The sequence below is a fragment of the Culicoides brevitarsis genome, chromosome 2 (assembly GCF_036172545.1).
Source record: "Culicoides brevitarsis isolate CSIRO-B50_1 chromosome 2, AGI_CSIRO_Cbre_v1, whole genome shotgun sequence".
NCBI lineage: Eukaryota > Metazoa > Arthropoda > Insecta > Diptera > Ceratopogonidae > Culicoides > Culicoides brevitarsis.
Genome location: NC_087086.1, coordinates 20576997 through 20600655, shown reverse-complemented (window position 1 = coordinate 20600655; position 23659 = coordinate 20576997). Strand labels below are relative to the sequence as shown.

The window sequence follows — 23659 nt, the reverse complement described above, 5'->3', positions numbered from 1 at the left end:
AAAATTATTTTATAAGTTTACTCGGTTAGTTGCTATCAGCAAAGGAACTTTAATAAAAAAAAAACTTCTTCTTCTTCTTATAATCTTGAAAACCACAATTTCTTAACTCCCCTTTGAGAAGAAAAGCAACTTTTTTAGTGCTCTTCTGGCGTCAACACGCAGAAAATTATTTCTCCTTTTCTTTGTCTTTTTCGTTTATTTTACTTTTTTTTTCATCAAAGCTAATGATTTCCTCTTTTTTCTCTTTCTGTTTTTCAGGTTCTAACAAGGCTTCCTCGTATCACCTTAAAACAATACTGCAACAAAACATCATTAAAATAGGTATCAACAAAAAATAAAATGAGGAAAACAGCAAAAACCTCGTAAATTCTGTGTCAATACGATACGCAAGAAAATAGAAAATGAAGTGTGAAACTGATAAGAAAATCTTTTTGGAACCGTTTCAATAATAACAAAAAAAAAATCGTAAGGAAGAAAAACAAATAATATTAACAGGCGGAAGCCAATAAAACGAAGAAAAAAAAATTGTGTCGAAATTTGAACACTCTAGTGAAGTGAAAGAAAAACTAAATAATGAGTATCAAGCTCACCGGTTAATTGTTAGAAATTATTTATTAGAAAAGTGAAAATAAAAGAAAATGTCGGATCTGAATTCCGTGAGTGTTACAACGCCTGCAACCTTAAGTGGTGTCACGTTACCGAGCGAGGTGTTGGAGCATCTTTATCAAAGTTATTCTCTCAAACAGAAGAGAGCTGGGTTAAATTGCTTCTTAGCGGCATCCATCCTCTTTGATCTGTGGGCCATCCTGATACCGCAAGGACAGAGTTGGGAGAGTATCGGTGAGTGACTTTAATGAAAAATCACACAAACTTCCTACTTTTTCGCATTCGACTGCCGGAAAAGAGGGGAAAACCAGATGACAATTAATTAAATTACATTATTTTCCTCGCTTATCCTTCTTTTTGCCGCCACCGTAACAAACACGGACGACATCATGTGCGCCTTCAGCCGTTTTATGCATATTCCTTGCACTAAATCTCCTACTGGGCGGCTTTCTACGATTATGTGGCAACAGTAAATTTCATACAATTAAAATAGCAACATGGGAAATTGCGCCGCATGCAGCCTGGCTAATTGCCATCAAACAACTGTTTTTGGAATTATTTTTCCGTGGATCGGTTACGCCGAGGTATGTAGTGCTAAAAAATATATATTTCTTTAATTTTTCGTAATTTTTTTCCTCTATGTCTTTCACACAAGGTCATTGCAACAATTTTCAGTTTGAGTGCAATTGACAATTATTTTACATGAGACACACACACACATTTATTGACAAACATTTGTTATGCAGAGAGAAAATTGATTCACGCGAAAGACCTTGCGAAAGGTAGCACATCGCGTTTTTCGCTTTCATTCGATTTTCGTTTTACTTCCCATTGAAAACTTGTTCAATATTCTGTGTGTAGGTCACGTTTTTTTCTTTCTTTCGTTTTTTTTTTAAATAGACAATAGAATGAGTAATATTGTTAAATTTACTTTCGATCCTTTTATGCGATGAATGTCGGTCGTCGATTTGTTTGTGTCATGTCTCATCGCGTAAGAAGGACCTAGAAAAATCAGTGGGTTTCTTATTGTTTCCTATTGAAGGACCTAGAATTCGACGAAAATGTTTAATTTCAAAGAAAATCGGTCAATTTTAATGATCAATCGATTTTTTGTTTAAATTAAATTACTTAAAAGTAATGGCATTTTCGACAAATTAACATGCTTAAATTGCACACAATTCTTGGTAACACTCAAGCATTAATTTAAAATCCATTTTGTAAAATGACCAAAAGTAATATGATTTTGTTTTAAAATAAATTGAAACCAATATTTATGTTTCGGCATTTTTCATCGATTTGCTGAACAATTCGGAGTTGAATAAATTTAAATATGAATAGAATATATTTAAGTCAAAATTTCAAATAGGCAAAAAAAATTGAAAATTTGATTTAAAAAATAATATTTTTGAGTTTGTTTCTCAATTAGGTAGTGAAAAAAATTAAATAAAATTTCAAAAAATATTAATGCCGGTAAAATTTTCTTACCTAAAAATATTTTTCATAAAATTATTTTAATAAGTACTGAACGTAAATATTTTTAATAATTTTTACCATTTTTAATTAATTTTAATCTTCTTAAGGTAATTAATTTTTGAATTTTGTTAATAAAAATTTTTCTACAATTAAATAATAATTTTTTGCCAAATTTTATTATTAACTTCAAAAAATAAGAAAATCATTAAATCTTTAAAATTAAATATTAAAAATTTTAATATTAAAATTTTTTGTAAAATGATTCACTTTAAATAAAAAAATTATTTAAAAATTTTCCTAAATCCTCCCCCAAATTCGATTCGAGCTAAAAATATTTTCAAATTTGATTTTCGTCCATTTGAATAACCACGTTTTAATACTTTGTGACCTTTATCTGCCAATCGTACGGATCAGAAATGAACTTCTAATCCAATAACGAGAGCAATCAATTCTCCTAACAACCTTGTACCGTAAATCTCGAGCTCAAAAGTTATCAGACCGAAGAGATACCTAAATGAAATGTTTAATCAACTGATTACAAAGACATTTGTTCAGCTGTCTGTTTGATTTGTAAATGATAAATGATAAAATAATAAGTAAATATTTTCCCAGAAGAATCATTTTCGGACATGACTTTAGGTCCTTTTAAACCTTTTACAAAACGAAACTTTTCTCCCATCAAAAAAACTTTCAGGCAGCTTTGTAATAAAATCAAAATAATTGTATTATCTTGATAACAGATTTTCAGTTTTTTTTTTGTTTTTCCGATAACGAATCTACTTTTTTTTCTTCCATCAATTGTTTTTCGATCAATTCAGTCTTTGACATAATGCCGACTAAATTGATTGAACAAAAGAAAGGATAAAAATTGAAATTGGATTCTATCGTTACACATTCCGAACAGAGACACCGAATATTGATTTTATATTTGATCATAGAAACTAAATTTATCTATCCGAGTGTCAATGTTATCTGCTACGTTCATTATTTAACATTTAAAAGATTCATAAGTACCGAATACATTTTTCTTATCTCGTTCATTGTTTTTTCTTCTCTTTTGTTACAGGGCATCTCTTGGCTGGGCTGTGCTGCTGAATTTTTTAGTCTACATAACACTACCGGTATTTTTAAAGTATATTGGACTGTTGTTTGGCTTAGGATCATTTACAATTTACATAAGTGCAATAATCGGACTTGCCAAGAAGGAAAATTATTTTTGGGAGCAGGTGAGTGTGACGCGCGCGCCATAATGCGAAATATTTAAGTGAAATTCATAAATAAATATTTATTTTTTATTTAATTTTGCAGCAACTTGCGAATGTTATATTAGTCTTGACAGCTGCAACAATCGGCCTACTATGTTACTTTTTAGGTGAAGCGAAACAACGACGCGCATTTTTGGAAGCCAAGCAAAGTTTGGAGGTGAAAATGTTGATTGAGGAGCAATCGCAAGAACAGGTGAGGGTTTTACTGTAATTTTTTTTTTATTTTGAGAGTTCAATATATGAGATACAACAAATGCTAAAGCCATTAGAGGAACACTGAGTTTATGCTTAAATAATGAAAATACATTTGATTAATGATCAGTTGACACTAACAAACAGATAAAAATCCATTAAATTTTTAAAATCACTGTGATTTTCAGACGAATATGAGATAAGAGTCTTAAAAAGTGTAATTTTTCAAAGATTTTCTCATCTTCATAAAATAAAAAAAAAATCTAAAATTGGATGAAAAAAATATATTTTTTTATTAACTTTGATTTGCCTAAATTTTGTCATTTAGACAATTTTGAAATATCAGAAGAGAATTAAAAATTTTTAATAATTTTTTTTTAAAACTTCATTTTTTTATTTCCTTAATTTTTTGAAATAAATTTAACATTTAAAAATGCCTTAATTGATGAAAATTAAAAGGTGCTTTGAGAAATAAAAAATATTTCTAAAAATGACACCAATTTTTTATAAAATTTCAGTTTTGTACAAATTTCTAAAAACTCCTCTGTAAATTTTATTAATGAAACTAAAAATTTTTTGAAACTTTTTTGTTCTACAACTCGTTTGAAGGATCTCTTTCGAAAACCCACTTAGAATTTGATGAAAAGAAAGTGGAAAACTTTTGAATTACAAAATCCAGTAACGAAGTCTAATGAGTTAAAACTTTACCTTCGCCTTCTCGTGTTCCATTTTAATTATATTTTTTTAATAAAATTGTTCACTTTTTTTTATCGCGCCACAGAAACGTTGAAACTTTTTCCTGAATTTTTATGTTTTTACCTGTTTTGCGATGTCATGCGAAGCAGCCGGCATGTCGTTGCACCTACAAGCACAACAACACGAAAAAATAATAATAAAACTATTAAATGAAGGAATAAAGTTTTACCTTTAATGTAATCGACAGCTTAAAAAAAAGTACAGCAAGTACATTAAAGGTTTCAAAACAAAAATAGGCTTACAGCAAACAAGCAAGCAAGAAAAAAAAGCAGAAACTTTCATCTCTGTCGAGCATTTTCATTGTGCTTTGTGCGAACAACATTTCTTGCTTTTTGTGTATGTTTCACGTTAAAAAGAGAAAACTTTTCCGATTTCCTGTAATTTAATTTAAAAAGAAAGAAATGTGTATTAACATGCAGACACCTTGCTTCCTTTATGCTGGCAAAGGCTTTGTTAAGAAAGCTGTCGAAATCTGTCGTGCTTATCATTGGCTTTGAAAAGAATAGAGTTCATGCGATTATCTGAACTAATTTTGGGATTTGTCGTCTCTCGACCTTAAATACCTTCAACTTTTATTTCTATTTTAAGAAAAGAGTTGAGATTAATATTTTTTCCCTTTTTTTTTTGTCATGAAAATAGGAACGTCTCCTTTTATCAGTGCTGCCAGAACATGTCGCTGTGAAGATGCGCGAAGATCTGGGATTGAATTCATCGGAGCAGCTATTCAAAAAAATCTACATGAGCAGACACGAGAACGTCAGGTAAGTTTTTTTCTTTTGACGTCATTCAAAATATAGTCTCTCGTGCATTTTTTTACGTGGAAATAAAAAAATCTTGTTAAAGAGTTTGAATTGTTTGTCGTTATTGTTGCCTGAATATCGTTGAGTCTGCAAAGAAATACAATTTATTCGCTATATTTACTTTAAGGCTTTCTTCATCAACAAACCTTATTATCATAAATTTGTAACAATTGTTACTTTTATTCGAAAGTTTTCTGATTATGTTTGTAAAATGTAGAGTGGCACTTTCGTTAGAATATTAATGTATGAAAGGTATGTGAGAAAAAAAGAAAGACAGAAATTTTTTTTAGAAAAAAAAAAAATTACCAGCTGTCAATCTTGGTTAATGAAATTTTTTCATGATAAAGTACTGCCCTTGGAAACGATTTATGAACGTTTAGGAGACAATTTTTTTGATGAAAAATTTCTCTGTCTAAATTGTACCCTTTATTAAAATAAGAAATTCATTTCAAAACCGTCTTAAATCTGATATTTTGCCTACTAAGAAAGTATCATGTTCTGTTTGAAATTGCCAATTTGGTCATATTTTCAAATAAATCAACCAAATCGTTTATTAAGTTTTTTTTTTAATTTGACTATTTACAGTGGAAAATTGTTAAAAATTTTCTAATTTCTGAAAAATTCTAGTAGGTACATATAATTTTTTTTTAAATTAAAAAAAAATCAAAAAATTAAATTTTTCTAAAAGACCTAATTTCGATCTTCTTTTGTAATTTTTTTAAAAGTAGAAATTATGAAAAAAATGCAGCTACATACCTGTCGAATTTTTTTTTTTTTGCAATTTTTTAAACTATGCTATTAATTTGACCTTGAAAAAATCATAGAAATTTTGCTGTTATTAGCAATGAATTTTATTTCTTAAAGGAAACTCAAGTAATGAACTTTTTTTTAATTTTTCATGAATTTTCTGTCTCCAACCCTTCTTTCGGCTAAACTGATACACTACAAAAAATTCAAAAATATATGGAGTTTGAGTTTCAATTAATCTCTTATTTTTGAAGTTTCCATTGACAGAGATTTCCTTTTTTTCAAATAAAAACTCAAAAGTCTACCTACTTAAAATTTGTCCAGATGATGCAAGAAAAGTTAATGCTTAAAAAAATCGATACACAAAATGAAAACTTCTTATATTGTCATTTCTACCATCACTACCATTTCAAAAATTTGCATCAGCTTCATGTTCATAACATATTCTCAACATATCTAGGATGTAAGAAAAAAATAATTATGATGATGATCATGATATTTTTCCTCTGTTGTGTGCCTATCTCTTCACTTCACCATATTTTATACTCGAAGCGTTGAGCTCGATGATGATACTTTGAAAATGTGCAATATATTTTGTGTGGGTAATAATGTTCCTATTGTGTCTTTTCTAGTATGGGTACATCTTATTTTTCCTCTGTTCTGCAATTTATTATTATTTTTCCATCGTTTAAACTTTTCTCGTTTGAAAATTTTTCAATTCTTTTTATTGAAAATTTAAAGAATAAAATTTATTTCTGATAAATTTCAGACAGACAATCCAGAAAGTCTTTTTTTTACATTTTTTAATTTTACACCTTTTGGACTGACACGAAAAATATCACGATGTATGAAACAATAATGATGATAAAAAAAAGAAGAATGTACAAAAAAGAAGGAAAAAATTGACATGATAAAGAATTGTTGTTTCATTTTTACTTTTTTTTCATCCACGTGTGTTAAGTTTAGAAGAACTAGGTATATAAGTCACTAGATTTATTTCGCTCAAGAGAGAAAAAAACAGGAGAAGACGAAGAAAAAGTTAGATTTCATTTTATTTGAGTTATCCTTGAGAGTTGTGTGAAGTTTTTCGTGTGCGTCTAGTGAAAAAATGGGAAAAAGTCAAGGTTGGCAAGAATTTCATTTATTTTCAATCAAGATCCAATTGACTTTTGCTAATGACCGTGTCCAATTAAGCTGAAATTTCCATCGGAGGAAAAGGTGAAATGCATCCTTGCATAATTTATCGCCAAACAATGTACAAAATTACTCGACATGCTGAGCGACTGCTGCTGCTGTCGTTGCTGTTTTGTGAAATAATTGAGTTTGTGTGTGGGAATCTTGCGAAAAACAGAAGACGAGCCCATAACAGTAGTTTATTTTACATGTCAACACAAATGACTGTAAGCATTAATCTTTCGTACCCACCCAGAGTGTCCCTGTGTCGCTATGTGAATTTCGCTTTGAAGAGTTCGCTCGAAAGAGTTGGCATACCGGTTACACACTAAACTAATAAATAATTAAAGGAACGGTTCGTCTCCCATCTAACGGTGAATTTTGTTTCTATTTTTAGCATTTTGTACGCGGATATCGTGGGATTCACGGCAATTTCTTCCACGTACTCGGCGCAGGAGCTGGTTAAAATACTGAACGAATTGTTTGCTCGATTTGATCGATTAGCTGAGGTAAGTACTTCTCCTTCTTCTTCTCTTCGTAGGTCAATAAAAATCCCATCACTCAATAAAATCCCGAGAATTGAAAAATTTCTCTAAAAAAGAGCAAAACCAAGACGACAAATCGCATAAATATGCCTATAAAAAGAGATTCAACCACATGTCAACAGTCAATAATGCCGATTATTGTTACCATTTTTGTTGTGTATGTTGTTCCTAGTAGTAACCATTGTTACACAGCTTCCAACTTGCTACGTGCTTTTATTTCCTATGCAAATATTGAGAACAAGCCCGTTGTGCACAGCAAAAAAAATACACATCAGAAATGCTCGTTTGTTGTAAATTTTCATTGTTCAGATAAGCGAATACATGTGCTTCGTCTTGTTAAACGACTCTTCGTTTTTTTTATGAATCAAATCGGATTTGGTGACATTATTTTATGAAAAATAAAATTGCTGACAATGTTGAATCGAACAAAAAAAAGAAAGAAAATAATGAAAAATGAAAAGGGATTTAATAAAGGGGACTAAATTTAGAAATCTGGACAATTTTTACTAGGAAAAAAAAATATTTTATGGCATATGAGAACATTTTTTGACAAGATAACTGACACAATCATTTTTTCACTTCGATTACATTCTGTTACTCTTAAAAGTATTTTTATGGGATATTCCACGAATTGTCACAGTATGTCAAATAATCTTTTATTAAGGGTTTTTAAAAATTTATCAAATTTTCATGACTTTTTTTTCTTGGTTAAAAATGTTTCGAACCATGTTTTTAAAGATATTTGAAAAAAATGTATAAAACAAAATTAAATGAAATTTAACCTAATTAAATTAAAATTTAATTTAAAAAAAATTATAGAAAATTACAAAAAAATTGTAAAAATATATTTTTCTTTAAATTTAATTTAAAGTTTTAAAAAATTGAAAATCAGAAAAAAATTTTGCTAAAAAAAATTGAAAATATATTTTTCTTTAAATTAAATTTAAAGTTTTCTTAAAAATCGAAAATCAGAAAAAATTTTAAAAAATAAATAAAATTAAATTAAATTTAAAAAAAATACTTTTTAAATCAAAATAAATTTTCGCCAAAAATTTAAACAATTTTTTGAGCTTCTTTGAATTTGAAAAAAAAAATATAGGAAATAATAAGAGCATGAAATCTAATCTGTAAAAAAGTTTGACCTTTTCAAGTACAAACGTCACGTAAAATTATAATTAATATACGAAAGCCGGCCATTAAAGCAATGAGATAACGTTGAATCTTGGAAAATTGTGATAAAAAGGTACCCCAAAAAAGCCATAAACTTAATAGATTACCATAAATATCAATAAAGCACCGTTCAATCACTCTATAAATAGACTCGAATTTCCACCGTAACGATATATTTATTTATTATGATATGTCAGTCAGTTATAAATGACCCAATAAACATTTATGAATTAATAAATACTCGACAAAATTATATCTCCTCGACGAGTGTTTAATGTACTTACTCAACATTACATTCTGTGGGCGTGCTACCATGTTTTAAATAATACGGCAAAAATTTATGTTCTTCTTTTTTTTTGCTGTGTGGCGTATTTTAATGACACTTGACAAATATTTAATATAAATTTTTGTCCCTTTCAGAAATACCAACAACTCCGGATCAAGATCTTGGGTGATTGTTACTACTGCATCTCGGGTGCGCCCATTGAACGTCCCGATCACGCTGTTCTCTGTGTCCACATGGGCTTGAGCATGGTGAGTGCCATCCGGTATGTGCAACAAAAATGCAACTCACCGGTCGATATGCGTGTCGGCATTCATACTGGAGCGATTTTGGCAGGCATTTTGGGACAACGACAATGGCAATTCGACATTTACTCGAAGGACGTGGAGCTGGCGAACAAAATGGAGTCGAGCGGCATGGCGGGGTGAGTAAATTATTTATGCTTTGTTTCGCGTACACTCCGTTGGCTTCGAGTTTATTTGATTCTGGCTGATCCTTTGATGTCTCCCTCACGCTCGGCTGCGAACAGTGAATTGAACAATCTATTGCGACCGTTTTTTTTTTCGCTCTCTCTCAAACATTTTTGATCTTTTTGATGTTATTCCATGTTAAATAAAAACGACGCGCGATGACAGAACTTAATTTACGATAGTAGCAAAAAATGACGAACGTTTTTTGTTTGTGCTTTACATTAAATGTCAGCAAATAAATACAAACAAAAAACGTTTTCACTCATTTTCCTCTCGTATGACTGACAACTTACGCGCGAAATTTAATTAAATGTATTTGTTAATCAATATCACATCCAAACATACGTGTTTTAATTAATCCATCATCAAAGGAATTTACTTCTTAACTTGTTTGGAATGAAGACGTTTTATTTACTTTGTTTTCTTCTTTTTTCACAGACGCGTTCATATTTCCGAGAAAACCCTCAGTTTTCTCAACGGAGAGTTCGAGGTTGAACGAGCTTTTGGCGAGAAGCGCGAAGAAACATTGAGAATCGCTGGCTTGAAGACTTATTTTATTACAAAGGTACTTGTGCCGGTAAGTAAAAAATTAAAACATGAACCTCTCTTGCTTTTGTAATCCATTCGTTGCCTTGTTTCCCATTTATTTAAAATGTTCAGTCGATTTTCCTTCGTGTGATGTACATGAAAAAAATGTAAAAAAAAACAGTAAAAAAAATACAAAAGCGCGCTGACGATGTATCCTGATGCATATGGCATAGTTGTTACATCCCACTCGCGAATAGTTGTTCGATTTTTTTTTTTGTTTTTTGCAAAAATAAATTGGTCGATTTTTTTCTTCTTCGAAAAATATTTAGAAACTTCAGAAAATATTTAGAAATTACATTTTTTCAAATTACGTTTTTGGTCACGTGACTTTTTATTTAAAAAAATAAAATAAAATAAAATTATAAAAAATTTTAAAATAAAAAACAACTAAATAAAAAATTAATATTTTTTCCCTGAATTTCTTTCGAAAAAAAGGATGAAATAAAAGGAATTAATTAATTACATTTAAATGCTTGACAAAAAAAAGCAAAACAAACGCTAAATTCTTACCATTTTTCGCGATCGAGCACCGAGTCGTCACCGTTGTTTTCGTTTGGAACGCAAAATTATGCAAATTTCCTTTTAAAAAGCATGCACGCCAATTCCATTAACTTACACTGACAACGGTCCCTCGCTTTTTTTTTACCACTGACAAATTCGCTTGAAAAGAAAAAGTTTTAAATACTGTTTAGTCGTGCCTTTCACTGGTACCAACAACAAAAAAAAACTAAAACAATGCTAGAAACATCCGTTTTTACTGTCAATGGACATTTTTTACATTTTTACGTGAATGAAATGACTGAAATGAAACAAAATCAGGTGCCATTAAATCATTTTATAGCCCCAAAGCCATAAAAAATATTTCATTCAACATTAATGCGTTTTGCACACCAACTGCCAAAACTGATAACAAAAAATAAGAGAAATTACAGCAAATTTCATGCCGGAAGCTAGAAGGTGCGAGTTGATGTGCTGCGAAACAAATAAAAAACTGGATAAAATTAGATTTTCTCACAAAAAAAAAGTGAAAAAAGAAAATTTTAATCAGACTTTTTTTTATTATGAGATATTCAATAAATATTTTCTTAGAGACCTTAAATCAGACTATTGACGCGTATCTAAATAACGAGCCAAACAAGAAAAGAAAGATCAACGAAAAAAATATTGAGGTGAAAAGGAAAGCCGACAAAAAATAATAATATTAAAGTAAAACGGATTGCTCCTTTTTTTTCTCTCGTCTTATTATGTAACTTTTTGCCGTCTTATTGCTGCTGCCGCTGCTGCTTATTCAGCTAATGCGTTTGCGTACGTAGCACGTGTGTGAGTTACTACAGACAACAAAAAGGCTTATGCGAGGGATAATGTTGGTAAAGCGTAAAATGTTGTATGTGTAATAAAAAAAAGAGGATAAAAAGTTTCTCTTTTTTTCGGCATAAAAGATAAAAATATACTGAATCATAAAATCCGGCGTCGACGTTGAATACGATAATGATTGAGTTGAGATGGCTACTCGCCTTTTTTTAAGTGCATTTCACTTTTTCTTCCTCAATCATCTCTAATGGAATGTGCGAAAGCCACATTTGACATTTCTAGCACGAACGCTAATCGACTGTTTATAATTCATTTAGTGTATAGTGGTTACGTTTGTAATTTTACCAAAAAATTTTCCGTTTCATTTAATTTATTTCGCACAGTTTGCGGGCGATAAGCAGAACGGCGATACAAATGGCAAGGCAGCTCACGGCACGGACATCAAAAGTGACCTGGAAACGGATGATCCCACGGAGGCGCTCAAGGACGAGCTGGATTCCAAATGCACGAGTCCGGGAGCGCGTGACGGCACCATCGACATCGAATTGACGAGCGACGAGGCATCGGAAAACTTCAAACAACGACTACGCAAGGAGTTGGTGGCGCGCGACGGACACGAAGAACTCTCGAAAAACATCACATTCTTTCTCACGTTTAACGACAAAAACATCGAGGCGGCCTACAGCAAGCATCGCGAGCCCTTGTCGTCCGTTCCCTTGGTGGCTTCGTTGCTCGTGCAACTCATTAGTGTCATCTACACGTTTTTGGTGCTTCCACGGTACGTTTCAATGGGAAAATTACAGTTGACATGATTGCCTATTTTCTAATGGTTTTCTTCGAAAAATTTCATTTATTTTTAGGACGTTGCTTCATTTTGCCATCGTTGGACTTCCATTGATAGTCGTGGCAATTATTGTGGTCGTTTCGATAGCAGAATGTTTTCCAAATGTAAGTAACTTGACCTTGAACTTTTTTTTGTTGAAAAAAATTTTCTTCGACAAATCGATAGTTTATCACTGTTGTCTGCACAAGGCAATTGCTTTTTTCATGGTTATTACTGACAAAATTTTTTTTTTTTGGGTAAAATGCATTTTTTAAGAAATAAAAATGTATCGACAGAGGCTGGGAGTAGTGAAATAAATTTTAAAAGTGTCATTTTTTTTTTTTTTTTTTTTTTTTTTTTGAAAAACTTAATTTTTTTTAAAAATGGTTTTTTTTTCGCTTTGCTAATTTAAATAAATGTGATAAATAAAAATGAAATTGATAAAAAAATCAGAGCGAATACTTTAAAATTACAAAATGGTAAAATGCAGAAAAAACAATTTTTGTAAGTCTTGAGTTTCCCTTGGAAAATTTATGAAGTGATGAAAATACCACAAAAAATATAAAATTTTTGACAATTTATAATTTTTTTTAAAACTATAGAATCGTTCTTTTCTTTTTAAAAAAAAGCGCTCTGATGAAAAGTATCGATTTTTCATAAGCTCTCAAAAAACCAAATTTATTACTTTCTCTACATTCAGTTATGTAAGAAATGTTCTTTATATATTCTGTCTGTCCATATCAAGTAGTTGGTATGAATTTCATCTTTTGATCCCTTACTTTGCTAAAAAAAAAACTTTTCTTTTGTCTTGATTACATTTACTTTCAAAATGAAGAGCAAAAAACATTTGAATTGTTCTCAAAGATCACGTACGTATTTTTGTGTAAGTTATCTCAAAAGCATGTTCGTCGTCCCTTCTTCACTTTTCTATCAAACCTTACCTAGTTTATACTTATGGATTATAACCATAAGATAACCACGTAACGTTATATCTTCACAACTGCTCTACACTCTGTTTTTATCGTAAAATCTCAGGTTGAAATTTGATCGGAGCGGCACATAAATACACATTAAACAACAAATTATAACTATTATCTAATTGCTTCTGAAATACATGCCGGCACTAATGAGCCCCCGAACATTCTCTCGCACATGTCGTTCGTAAACATCATTTAACGTTATGTCCGAGGCACTGCCGAAAAGTGAATTGACACAAAAGAAAGTCAATTATCAACATTTCGCTCTGTCTTTCGCTACCATGCAACCATGTTATGCTAATCATTTTTTATGGGCAATATTGTTCGGAGCACCAAACAATTAGCTTGATACTTTTAATTACCTCGTTCTGCATTCTGAAGCATTCGCAACAATACAGTTTCCGCTTTTGTAGTGCCTTTTTAATGGAGGCGAGTAAATTGAGAAACATGATAGTCAACACTAATCAATCCAACGAGTGTTTCTTGTCGTCCTTTGATTTTCATTTTTGACATTTAATTAATACAAAGTGTTATTATGTTATAAAATGTGCTGTTCTGTAATAAAGGATAGGAAAATGGCTAATAGGAGATACGATTTAGTTAAGTTTAATGTGGAGCTCCTGCCTATTGTGTTGCACAAGTGACTTTCGCAGAACCAGCAGATAACGTCCGTTTGGCATATTTGGATGTCATTCGCGCAGCCTCGCATGATTTTGTTGTCTGAAAATAATATATTTTTTTTTTATTTAAGACTGAAATTTATTTTAACTCTTCAAAACAAAAGGAGTCAAAAATCCAATGAAAAAAAAATTAAAAATTTTATAAAAAATTATAACTTTTGAATTTTTATTATCTTACAAAAAATTAAAATAATTAAAAACGTTTTTTAAGAAAATTTTTAATTTTTTTTCATGTTAATTATTTAATTAATTTTATATGAATTTTTTTTTCTTTGAAAATATTTTTGCGGGGTAAAAATTTTATGTAAATTTGAAGCGACCTACAATTTTTTAAGTTTTTGTAACATACAGATTTTTTTTCTATTATATTGACTTGTTTAAAATACCCTTCTGGGCCCCGTTCATTCAATTGTATATTTAATTAACGTTATCGAACTTTTTCATGATCTGAGGCCCAGAATTTTGAACAAAATTACGATTCCCAAAAAAAATTATTTGTGCCAAAAAACAAATTTTTAAACCAATTCGTAGCTCAGAAATATAAAGTTTACCTCCTGACTCAGTAATGATCCTCGTGTAACAAGCTAGCCTCACTCCTCGCTTGGCCAGAATCGGATTCTCTTTGCACTCCTCTTCGAGTCCGTAATTTTGCGTTGCGTTTAACGAGGGTTCGAACCCTTTGTAACATTTCAACGCAAACGTGCCTGCAAAGAACATTTTGATCAACTACCACACAAAAGTTTTAATTATCAAATTATTTACTTTGATATTTCATCAAAACCAGAAGGAGAACCAAAACACTTGAACAATGAGCCATCCTTGCTGCTGAGTGTTTGTGCGGTGTGGCAAAACTAATTTAAATTATAACTGTTCTCACAACAACGAAGAAGATGCCTCTTCCACAGCATGCACTTTACAAATAACTTCATTTATTTTCATTTTCATTTAAATTTACAAATACTGGAGCATTTACATTAATATTAATTTTTGCATTATTACTCATCAAATAAATACTGTGTTGTTTCATTTTCACGTTTCTCCATTATTTCAATGTTATAATAATAATAACATTGTTCGTAGCTGAAACAAAAGTTTATGTTCCTATTGTACAATTTATACATCTGGCGATAACGAAATTGAATTGAAATGAATAATTAATAGTTTACTCATATTTTTAGAAAGAATTTTTCTTATTGAGCTTAGTTTGGCGGTAATTTTTACCGCATTTGTATTGATATTTTGTACTGCTGAACTTTTCTAATATGCTGAAATTAAATTATGAATAAAAAAAATTTCTTAAAAAAATTTTAATGAATTTTATACCAAAATTTTCTAATTTTTTACTTGAGGCAACAAAAAAAATTTTTAGAGACAACTTTGTTGAATTTCGTTTTGAAATACTGTGGAGACGCCTGGTTTTTAACAGTTTTTGTATTTTTCTCTAATTTTAATACTCTTTTTATCTCATTTCGGTCTGATTCTTAAAAATTTTTCAACAATTTCGAATAAAAAGTATTGAAACATAAAATAAAAAAGTACGCTAATTTGACTTTAATTACATTTTCGCACTCTATCAAAAGTGCGTTGGCGATTATTAAATTAATTAAATAATAATATTGTCAGTAATGTCATGATCGCGCGATGTCAAGTTTATTAAATTCTGAATTTTTTTCCATGAAATTTAATTTGTTTAATTTTTTAGCATTTCCCACCTCCATTGCCGCAATTAAGCCGGAAGTTCAATGATTTTGTGTGGTTGCGCAAAATTACTGCGATAATTGTCGTGCTGTTGCTGGGCATTTCGAATGCATTTGACATGGTAAGGACTAATTTTTATCTCATTTTAATATTTAATAAATTTTACACTTTTTCTTCTCTGAACAGTTTGCATCGTCGCTACAAACCCCGATCAACTTGAACATCGCCAACTCCTCATTATTGTCATCGGAAATGCAACCGTCTTCAATCTGCCTGTTTCCGTCGTACTACAGCAACTTTGCCGTGCTTATTTTAATTTCGACAGCAATCATTACACAGCTCTCGCATTTGAGCAAAATGGTCATAATGACATTAATTACCGGTAAGTGGGAGGTTTTTCTCACGCATTTTTTTGTATTTCAGGTCACCTAATTACATTTAATTGGGGATTTTTTGTGCTTTTACAGGTGTTCATTGCTACATCAACATCTTCCCACTCGAGGAATCGTTCAGATTTGAAGATCCCGAATCTCTTAATGTGTAAGTACCTAATAAAAAGTGTTTTTATCGCTCAACATGACCGCTCGTAATTGAATAAAAGTGTTAAATACATGAAACCTTAATTTAATTTGTTGAAATTTTATGTTTTTCTCGGTGCCTCATGCTCTGCTGGAATAGTGAATCACCATTACGAATCAAATTATCTGCACTTTTAATAGCTGTGACAATTGCATTATGTATTTTTACACGACACGTAAGTGAATTATAAATTTTTGTGGTGTTGACGAGTGGAGACGACGGGTTTTTTGTTGATTTTTCTTTGCAGATCGATCGCACAGATCGCGTAATTTTCATGTGGAAAACCGAGGTTAGTGACCAGAAGGAAAAGGCTTCCGATATGCGTCGTCGCAACGAAGCTCTCGTCTATAACGTGCTTCCAGTGCATGTCGCCGAACATTTTATGCGTAACAAGAAGCGATCTTACGACGAATTGTATTCGCAAAGTTATGCAGAGGTTGGAGTACTGTTCGCAAGCATGCCAAATTTTTCGGATTTCTATTCGGAGGAGTCCGTCAACAACCAGGGACTCGAGTGTTTGCGTTTCTTGAATGAAGTCATTTCGGATTTTGATGCGGTGAGTTAATAAAAAATATTTTTCTGCAGTTTTTTAATTAAATTTCGACATTTTTAGTTGCTCGAATTGCCGAAATTCCAAGATGTCATCAAGATAAAGACAATTGGCTCGACGTACATGGCAGCAAGTGGTCTCAATCCAACGAGAGAGTTCAAGCAGGAAGATCACATTACCGTCCGATGGGCTCATTTGGAGGTTTTAGTGGATTTTGCGTTGGAGTTGAAACGCGCTTTGCAAGGCATTAACGAGCAATCGTTTAATCATTTCGTCTTGAAGATGGGTATCAATCATGGCCCGATCACAGCGGGCGTTATCGGTGCAAGAAAACCCCATTATGGTGAGAAATTTTTATTAAAAACATTTTTTCCTGAGTTTTATGAGAATTTTTTGTAGATATTTGGGGTAATACGGTAAATGTTGCATCTCGCATGGAAAGTACTGGTCAAGCAGGTGCCATACAAGTCACACAGGAAACATGTTCAATCCTCGAGAAATTCGGATACACATTTATACAACGAGGTCTTGTCATGGTCAAAGGCAAGGGAGAGCTTTTAACTTTTTATCTACAGGTAATTTCAATTATTTTTTCTCGAAAAATTTTTTAAAATTACCGAAAAATTCATTTTTTTTAGGGTAAAGGTCCCAAACCACCTACTCCCCAAAAAGGCGTTAGTCCCGTAGTGTCGCCAACAGTCGCTGCTATCGAAGCCACGAATACTCATGCCAGCGATTCGCCATTCCACGTTGAGACGACAACCGCATCCTCCAGTACCGCCAGCCCCAACAGTGTACGTCTCAATCAGGACTACCATGACACTCAGTTAACATCTAACGAAAATACAATCCAACAATTAGCGAGTAATAGTGAGACAAAACTCTTAGCCAGTAATCTATTAGGTGAAAATATAAATAATAACGACGACAAAGATTTAAATAATAGCACGAATTCCAATAATATCAATTCCAATCATGTTGTTAGTGAGACAGACGCACTGTTACAAGATGCAAACTAGACTTTTAAGAAAGAAATAAATTAAATTTTATCAGCAGATGACTCTATTTAAGTAGTAGCTAGAGTGAAGAAAAAGTGTTGAATAATTTAAAAAAAAACGAATAGAATTTTATTTTGTTGTGAAATTTTCATATATATTTTTTGTTATGTAGTTTTAGTTTGTTCTCATGTACATAAAGTTAGACTAGGTGACCTAGTAAATACTTACAGTCAAAAAATCGAATGATTCAAGAAAAATGTAGAAGAAATCATTGGAAAAGTTCAATATCGAAGAACTAAATAAAATAATTAAATTACAAAAATTGATGTTGTTGAAGAAAATTAAAAAAAAAATCTATCAATGAAGACAAAAAATGAAGAAAATGTAGCATAGCAATAACTTTAGACTCAAAACTTTAGGAGATTCATTCAGAATACTTTAAATGATATTTAAAAAATTTTTTGATCCCATAAAATATTTAAAAAATTATTTATTAAAAATTTAAGAAATTTAAAATGTTATAAAAAAATAAATTTTTAATTTAATTTAATTTTTTGAGATATTTTTTATTTTTGATTAATTTTTATTAAAATTACAAAAACAAAGTTTTTTTTAAATTATTTATTTATTTTTTGTATTTAAATCAAAATTTTTTTAATATCATTCGAAGTAATCTGATCAGTTACGATTAAGTACTTTAAAAAATCGCCAAAAAAAATTGACTTAGAAAAAACGCATCATTGTCAATCAAAAACATACAATGAAACACGGAAAAAATTAAACCACTTTAACTTAGTTTTTCGTTAAGTTCGAACAAATGGACCAACTATCTTCTACTCAATACAGCTATAATCAAATGAAAAATCTGAAATACATATATTTTTTTCAAAAGTAGCTGAACATTAGTTTTGTTTAGATCGCACGTACCTTGCATTTGATCAATCAACATTCTCACATACAACACTCACATGAAGTAATAAAGTAGAATTTTCTACAAAAAAAAAACTATTAATTAAAGATATTTTTCTACCTATAACAACTAATTACTACCGAGATCTTTCTTAGGTTTTTGCACAAGACGATTTTTGAACACCGACAAAAAGACAAGAAGAAAATTTTGAAGAAAAATCATATTTTCCTACTTTTTATATGACCTAACTTTAGATTTAACATTTATTCCAGAATAGCTGATATTAAATTAATTATCAACAGAAAATTATCATAGAAAAATGTTAGAAAATAATATTCTTTGATTTCTCGTTAATTTCGTAGCAAAAGGCCCACCAACATCCAATAGGACCTACAAAGTAAAAATTTAATTTTTCTAAATAATTGTTAAAAATATTGCAAAACTTGTTAACAAAAAGAAAATTAAAAGTTAAAAAGAAATAAATATAGATTAAATGTGAGTAGATCATCAAAACAAAAAAAAAACATAAAATTGTGTAAAAGTAGCAAAGAAAAAATAAAAACTATTGAAAAATAAATAAATTTAGATTACCACAATATTTTCATTGGAGAAAGATCATGGACAGGCACGACATCGTTCAAGAACAAACAAAATGACAACCTTGACATTCTCTGTAGTAGTATCTTTATCAACTCGCAATCGTCTACAACTGTTATAAAATGTTTTTCTTGCCATTAATGTGTCTATCTGTCACAAACTGTTACGATGTCGTAAGAGCCCTAATAGCTGTTTCTTCAGTCATTCATTCATTTTACGCTGTACCGTGCATTTATCACTCTGTTCACACGGAAAATTGCTCGAAAACAGTTGTCAGTTGCCAGCAGCGCATGTCAAAAAGCTCATAATTAACTTGGATAGTTGGAGCTTAACGAGAGCCGTTAATGGACGTTTAAAGTACAAATAGATTCTTTTGCTGGTTGTCTAATAAAGTTGTTGGTTGTAAAAAATAATGACTCGAACTAAAAATTCAATTTCCTTATATTTTTGCTCAAAATAAGTCATTTTTTATCGAATTTTTTAAAATACTGCATATTTACTCGTGTCAATTTTTAAAAATTTTGAGAGGTAATTATATATTTTGAACAAAAACGGTTTTTTTTTTAAAGTTCAAGAATTTTCAAATTTTTTTATATGAAATATTTTTGTCATGATTTTATCAAAATACAATTTTTGATACTTAATTTCTTAGATTTTCTTAAAAAATTTAAGTCAAAGTTTTTTTTCATAATTGTTTTTTGATAACTTTTTAAAGAAAATTTTATGAATTTTCAAAATTTTTCATCTAAAATATTTTTCTCATGATTTTATAAAATTTTGAATTTTCTTTTGTATTCAAAATTTTCATTTTTTTTTTTTTTTTGCAAAAAAAGCAAAATTGTAAAGTAAATTTTAAAGTTTTAAAAAAAATAAATAAGGCCGCTCCAAATTTATTTCGAACTTTTTGTCCCAAAAATTTTTTTTCAAAATGGGGGGGGGGGGCAAAATAAAAAAAAAAAATTGAAATACTGTTTCATACAAAATGACAAAATTAACAGTTTTTTGTGTAGATTTTATGGTATTATGGTTTATTGAGATTTGATAATTTAAAATTTATCTCAAAGTATTTCAAGTTAAAAATTAAAAAAAAAAAATCGCAAAAAACTGTCAAAAAATTTAAAAAATAATTTTTTTGAAAAAAATTTTAACGAAGAAAATCCATGTTAAAATACGATTTTCAATACAAAAATTTAAAAATTTGCTTTTTTAAAATTCCTTGAAAAAATATGAAAATAAGACCAAAAAATAAAAATTTTGCCCCATTGGATTTTTGACTTTTAAAATGGGGCTACAAAAAAAAATTGGAACGGCCTAAGTAGAAAATTAATTTCATTTAATTTTGCTTTAAATAAAAATCCATTGGATATCTACGTTCTGAGAATTTCTAAAAAAAAAATTAAAAAAGGAAAGTCCAAAAATTTTTCGACAGCTTTAACGAGTTTTAACGCCTAATTTAATACTGAAACTCAAATTTCCGATTTTTTTCAATTTCTAATGTATTTTTCTTTTTCTTAATATGATGAACTTAATACTATTAACTTAATTTCAAGCATCTCTCCTATAAATGTGTGGCTATGTAATGTGATGATACATAAATTCATATTCTACCGTCGTGTAGTGCATTTAATGGATGATTTTCAATTCATGTCTTTAACGAGTGTGTGTGTGAATGAGAAGGAATTATTGGCCACCTATGGAACTGCCTCCGGGACTTGTGACTTGACTCAGTGGACTGTGCATCATTGCCGCCGCCGCCGCTGCTGCAGCTGAATTGTGACCATGATGCGTCATCATCGGCATCAGTTGTTGCTGCACTTGCATGGCTCCCAGCATGCTGTGCTGTTGTTGTTGTTGGTGCTGCTGTTGTTGTTGTTGGTCATCCATTAATCGTGGACGATAAATGTTATTCTGTAATTCCGGTGGATATTGCAATTCGTGTTTTTGTTCGTTGGCGATGTTGGCGGCAGCATGTGCCATTTCCGAGTCGGACGACACGCTTCCCGTAATGAGACCTGTTGCGGGATCGAGTACCGTGCCTGGCTCTAGCTTCGGATAAATTCGTGGCGTTGTCTTGTAGTTGACGTTATACTTGGCATTGATTTCCTGGATGCGAGCCAGGGCACTCTTGTTCATGACTGTGCCGGGCGGCGGAAGTTGGTAATCGGGATGGCGTTTTTGCGCATGCAAACGCATGGCTTGGTTCACTAAGAACTTTTGATTGCAAACGGGACATTCGTAGTTGCGTTCGCTGTGAACGCCGTAATGCACTTTGAGTGCTTTCTTTGTTTTGAACGAGGCGGAACATATTTCGCAGGAAAATGGACGAGCATCTAAAAGAAAAAAAATAATTAAAAATCTGAAAAAAAAATAAAAATTGAAAACTTACCTGAATGCACGGCCATATGAAGATTCAGTACAGATTTTCGCGACACTTGGATACCGCAAATTTCACATCTAAAGTTCTTCTCTCCGGTGTGCGTGACACGATGTTTCCTCAAATCCCGATTCGAGATGAATTTGTGTCCGCACAAATTGCACGAAAACTTGTAGGCAAAAGTATGGAAGCGCAATTCGTGTGTTCGCCGAATACCGTAGCTCGGGAAGGCTTCTTTGCAGTACGAGCACTCGTATTTGACATCCATGTGTTTGCGTCGCATGTGCGAGATGAGACCGCCCTTTGTGTGCATTATTGTCTTACAAATGTCGCAAGTGTACTGAACGTGAGCCTTCAAGTGGACATCGTTGATGTGTCTATCCATGTAATGTGCCGCCATAATTTTACCGCAATGACAACAAATGGACTTTTCTTGCTTCGAGGGATCGTACGACGACTTGGATCGACTGTAGGATTTCTTTTCGTGTGCCGTTCTTCGATGCCGTTTCAACTGGTACGCCAAATAGAAGCTCTCATCGCATTCCGGACACTTTAGTTTTTGATCTTGATGCACTTTGCGACAATGTTTCCTCAAATTATCCTTGTCTTTGTAGATTTTGCTGTGAACGCAATACGGACAAGTAACTGCTCTTTTGGACTTGTGTGACTTTTCCCGTCTTTCCTCATCGTCATCATCATCAGAAGTTTCCGAATCGCTGTCTGACTGATTATCCGCATACTCTGAGTCATCGTCTTCCGAAATCACGGAGCGTTCGCGTTTAAAAGCCGGTTTCTCCACTGCTTGTTCCTCTTCCCAGTTCTCACTTGTGACAAACAAAATCGATTCAGGATCCGCTTTCGTTTCAATCTCCACAAAATTTTCCTCCAAATATTCTGTTTTGACTCGAACATTTCCACTGAGGATTTCTTCGCTCTTTTCGCAGCGCTTCTTGAACTCCAGCGCAACGAGTAAATCGTCTGTGCATTTCTTGCAGAGCTTTTGCGGACCACTCTCGTCAATTTTGAAGCCCGTAACGTACTCGTAGAGCTCCCAATAGTTTTTCTGCTCCGCCGTACAATCATCTTTGAGCGAGACAAAATCCAGCGGATTGTCAATTAGACAAATTCGACACTTTTTACTATTCACCCGCATTGCTGCGTGTGTTGCTCGTGTGCGAAAGTCACAAATTCACGAGATTACGCCGTTTTTCATACAAAATGCAATACAAAACCCGAGGAAAAACAACTTTTAGTCAATTTTAACTTTTTTTCCTCAGACAACAAATAAACACCTTTCTCGGTATTTACTTTTGAATTAGGCCAATACAATTATCGAAAGTGTTTCAGGTTTTCTCACTTTTAATTTTAATCTCGAGGGGAGGGACATCTTATATCAGGGATCTGAATATATAGGAAAATTAGTAGGTGCATTTTTAGTAAGTATCACTATTTATTATTTTTTTTTTATTTTTTAAGTTCGTTATTCACAAAAAAGGAGAAAACAAATGGTACACCCATTGAGTAAATTTAGAAAGTGATAGTAACGCGGTAAAGTATAACCTCGTCGATCTAAGTTGAGGAAGGAAATCACAATGAATAGATTAAAATTATAAACTTAATATCAAAGAATTCCAGTTCTTGACGGGGCATGGTCAAATGAAATTCAAATTCAAATGAAAGAAACATATAAAGCATGAACTAAAAGTCAGCCTCATAGGTCAATCAATTTTGATTAGGACTCACTTATAAGAGATGAGTCCCATAATGTTAGTAGGGTTGATTTGTTGACATTGGCAGTGAGATTGGCTGAGTTTGAGAACAAACTCATTTTAACAATCTCTTCAAGTAATTCTTTCAGTCAAAGAATTACCTTAAGTAAAGCTATTTACTGAATAAAGGAATATTAGACTTTGCCCTATTACGACAATTCCCAGGCGGGATTACAAAAAATTCATAACCATTATGAATCATAAAAGTACCAATTTATGTACAAATATGCGTTCATATCGTTCATGAACGTTCATAACGTTCATAAATGGTAATAATTGATTCATAACATTCATAATGTAATTTTATATTAAAATTTTCTAAATT

General features: G+C 31.5%; 2 protein-coding genes and 1 long non-coding RNA gene across 3 annotated transcripts; 1 reads left to right on the top strand and 2 right to left on the bottom strand.

Annotated features, from left to right (window-relative positions):
- The first annotated feature begins 303 nt into the window (after positions 1 to 303).
- Positions 304 to 17705, top strand: LOC134828718 (adenylate cyclase type 3). The gene is made up of 18 exons (XM_063841703.1): positions 304 to 840; positions 1010 to 1190; positions 3146 to 3305; positions 3388 to 3537; positions 4932 to 5053; positions 7410 to 7521; positions 9148 to 9434; positions 9919 to 10057; positions 11763 to 12157; positions 12240 to 12327; positions 15562 to 15678; positions 15744 to 15939; positions 16025 to 16097; positions 16236 to 16311; positions 16384 to 16692; positions 16750 to 17029; positions 17086 to 17261; positions 17325 to 17705. The coding sequence occupies exons 1-18, from the start codon at positions 639 to 641 to the stop codon at positions 17703 to 17705; spliced, it is 3444 nt and encodes a 1147-aa protein (XP_063697773.1). The 5' UTR covers positions 304 to 638.
- On the bottom strand, positions 13736 to 14760 carry LOC134830762 (uncharacterized). The gene is made up of 3 exons (XR_010161974.1): positions 14622 to 14760; positions 14411 to 14563; positions 13736 to 13899 (listed from the first exon to the last, which is right to left on the bottom strand). It is a non-coding gene; the product is annotated as an uncharacterized LOC134830762 (long non-coding RNA).
- Positions 17706 to 20681: 2976 nt separating the features above from the next.
- LOC134831155 (zinc finger protein 845-like) lies at positions 20682 to 22829 on the bottom strand. Its single transcript, XM_063844815.1, has 2 exons — positions 21578 to 22829; positions 20682 to 21521 (listed from the first exon to the last, which is right to left on the bottom strand). The coding sequence occupies exons 1-2, from the start codon at positions 22716 to 22718 to the stop codon at positions 20872 to 20874; spliced, it is 1791 nt and encodes a 596-aa protein (XP_063700885.1). The 5' UTR covers positions 22719 to 22829; the 3' UTR covers positions 20682 to 20871.
- Positions 22830 to 23659: the final 830 nt, after the last annotated feature.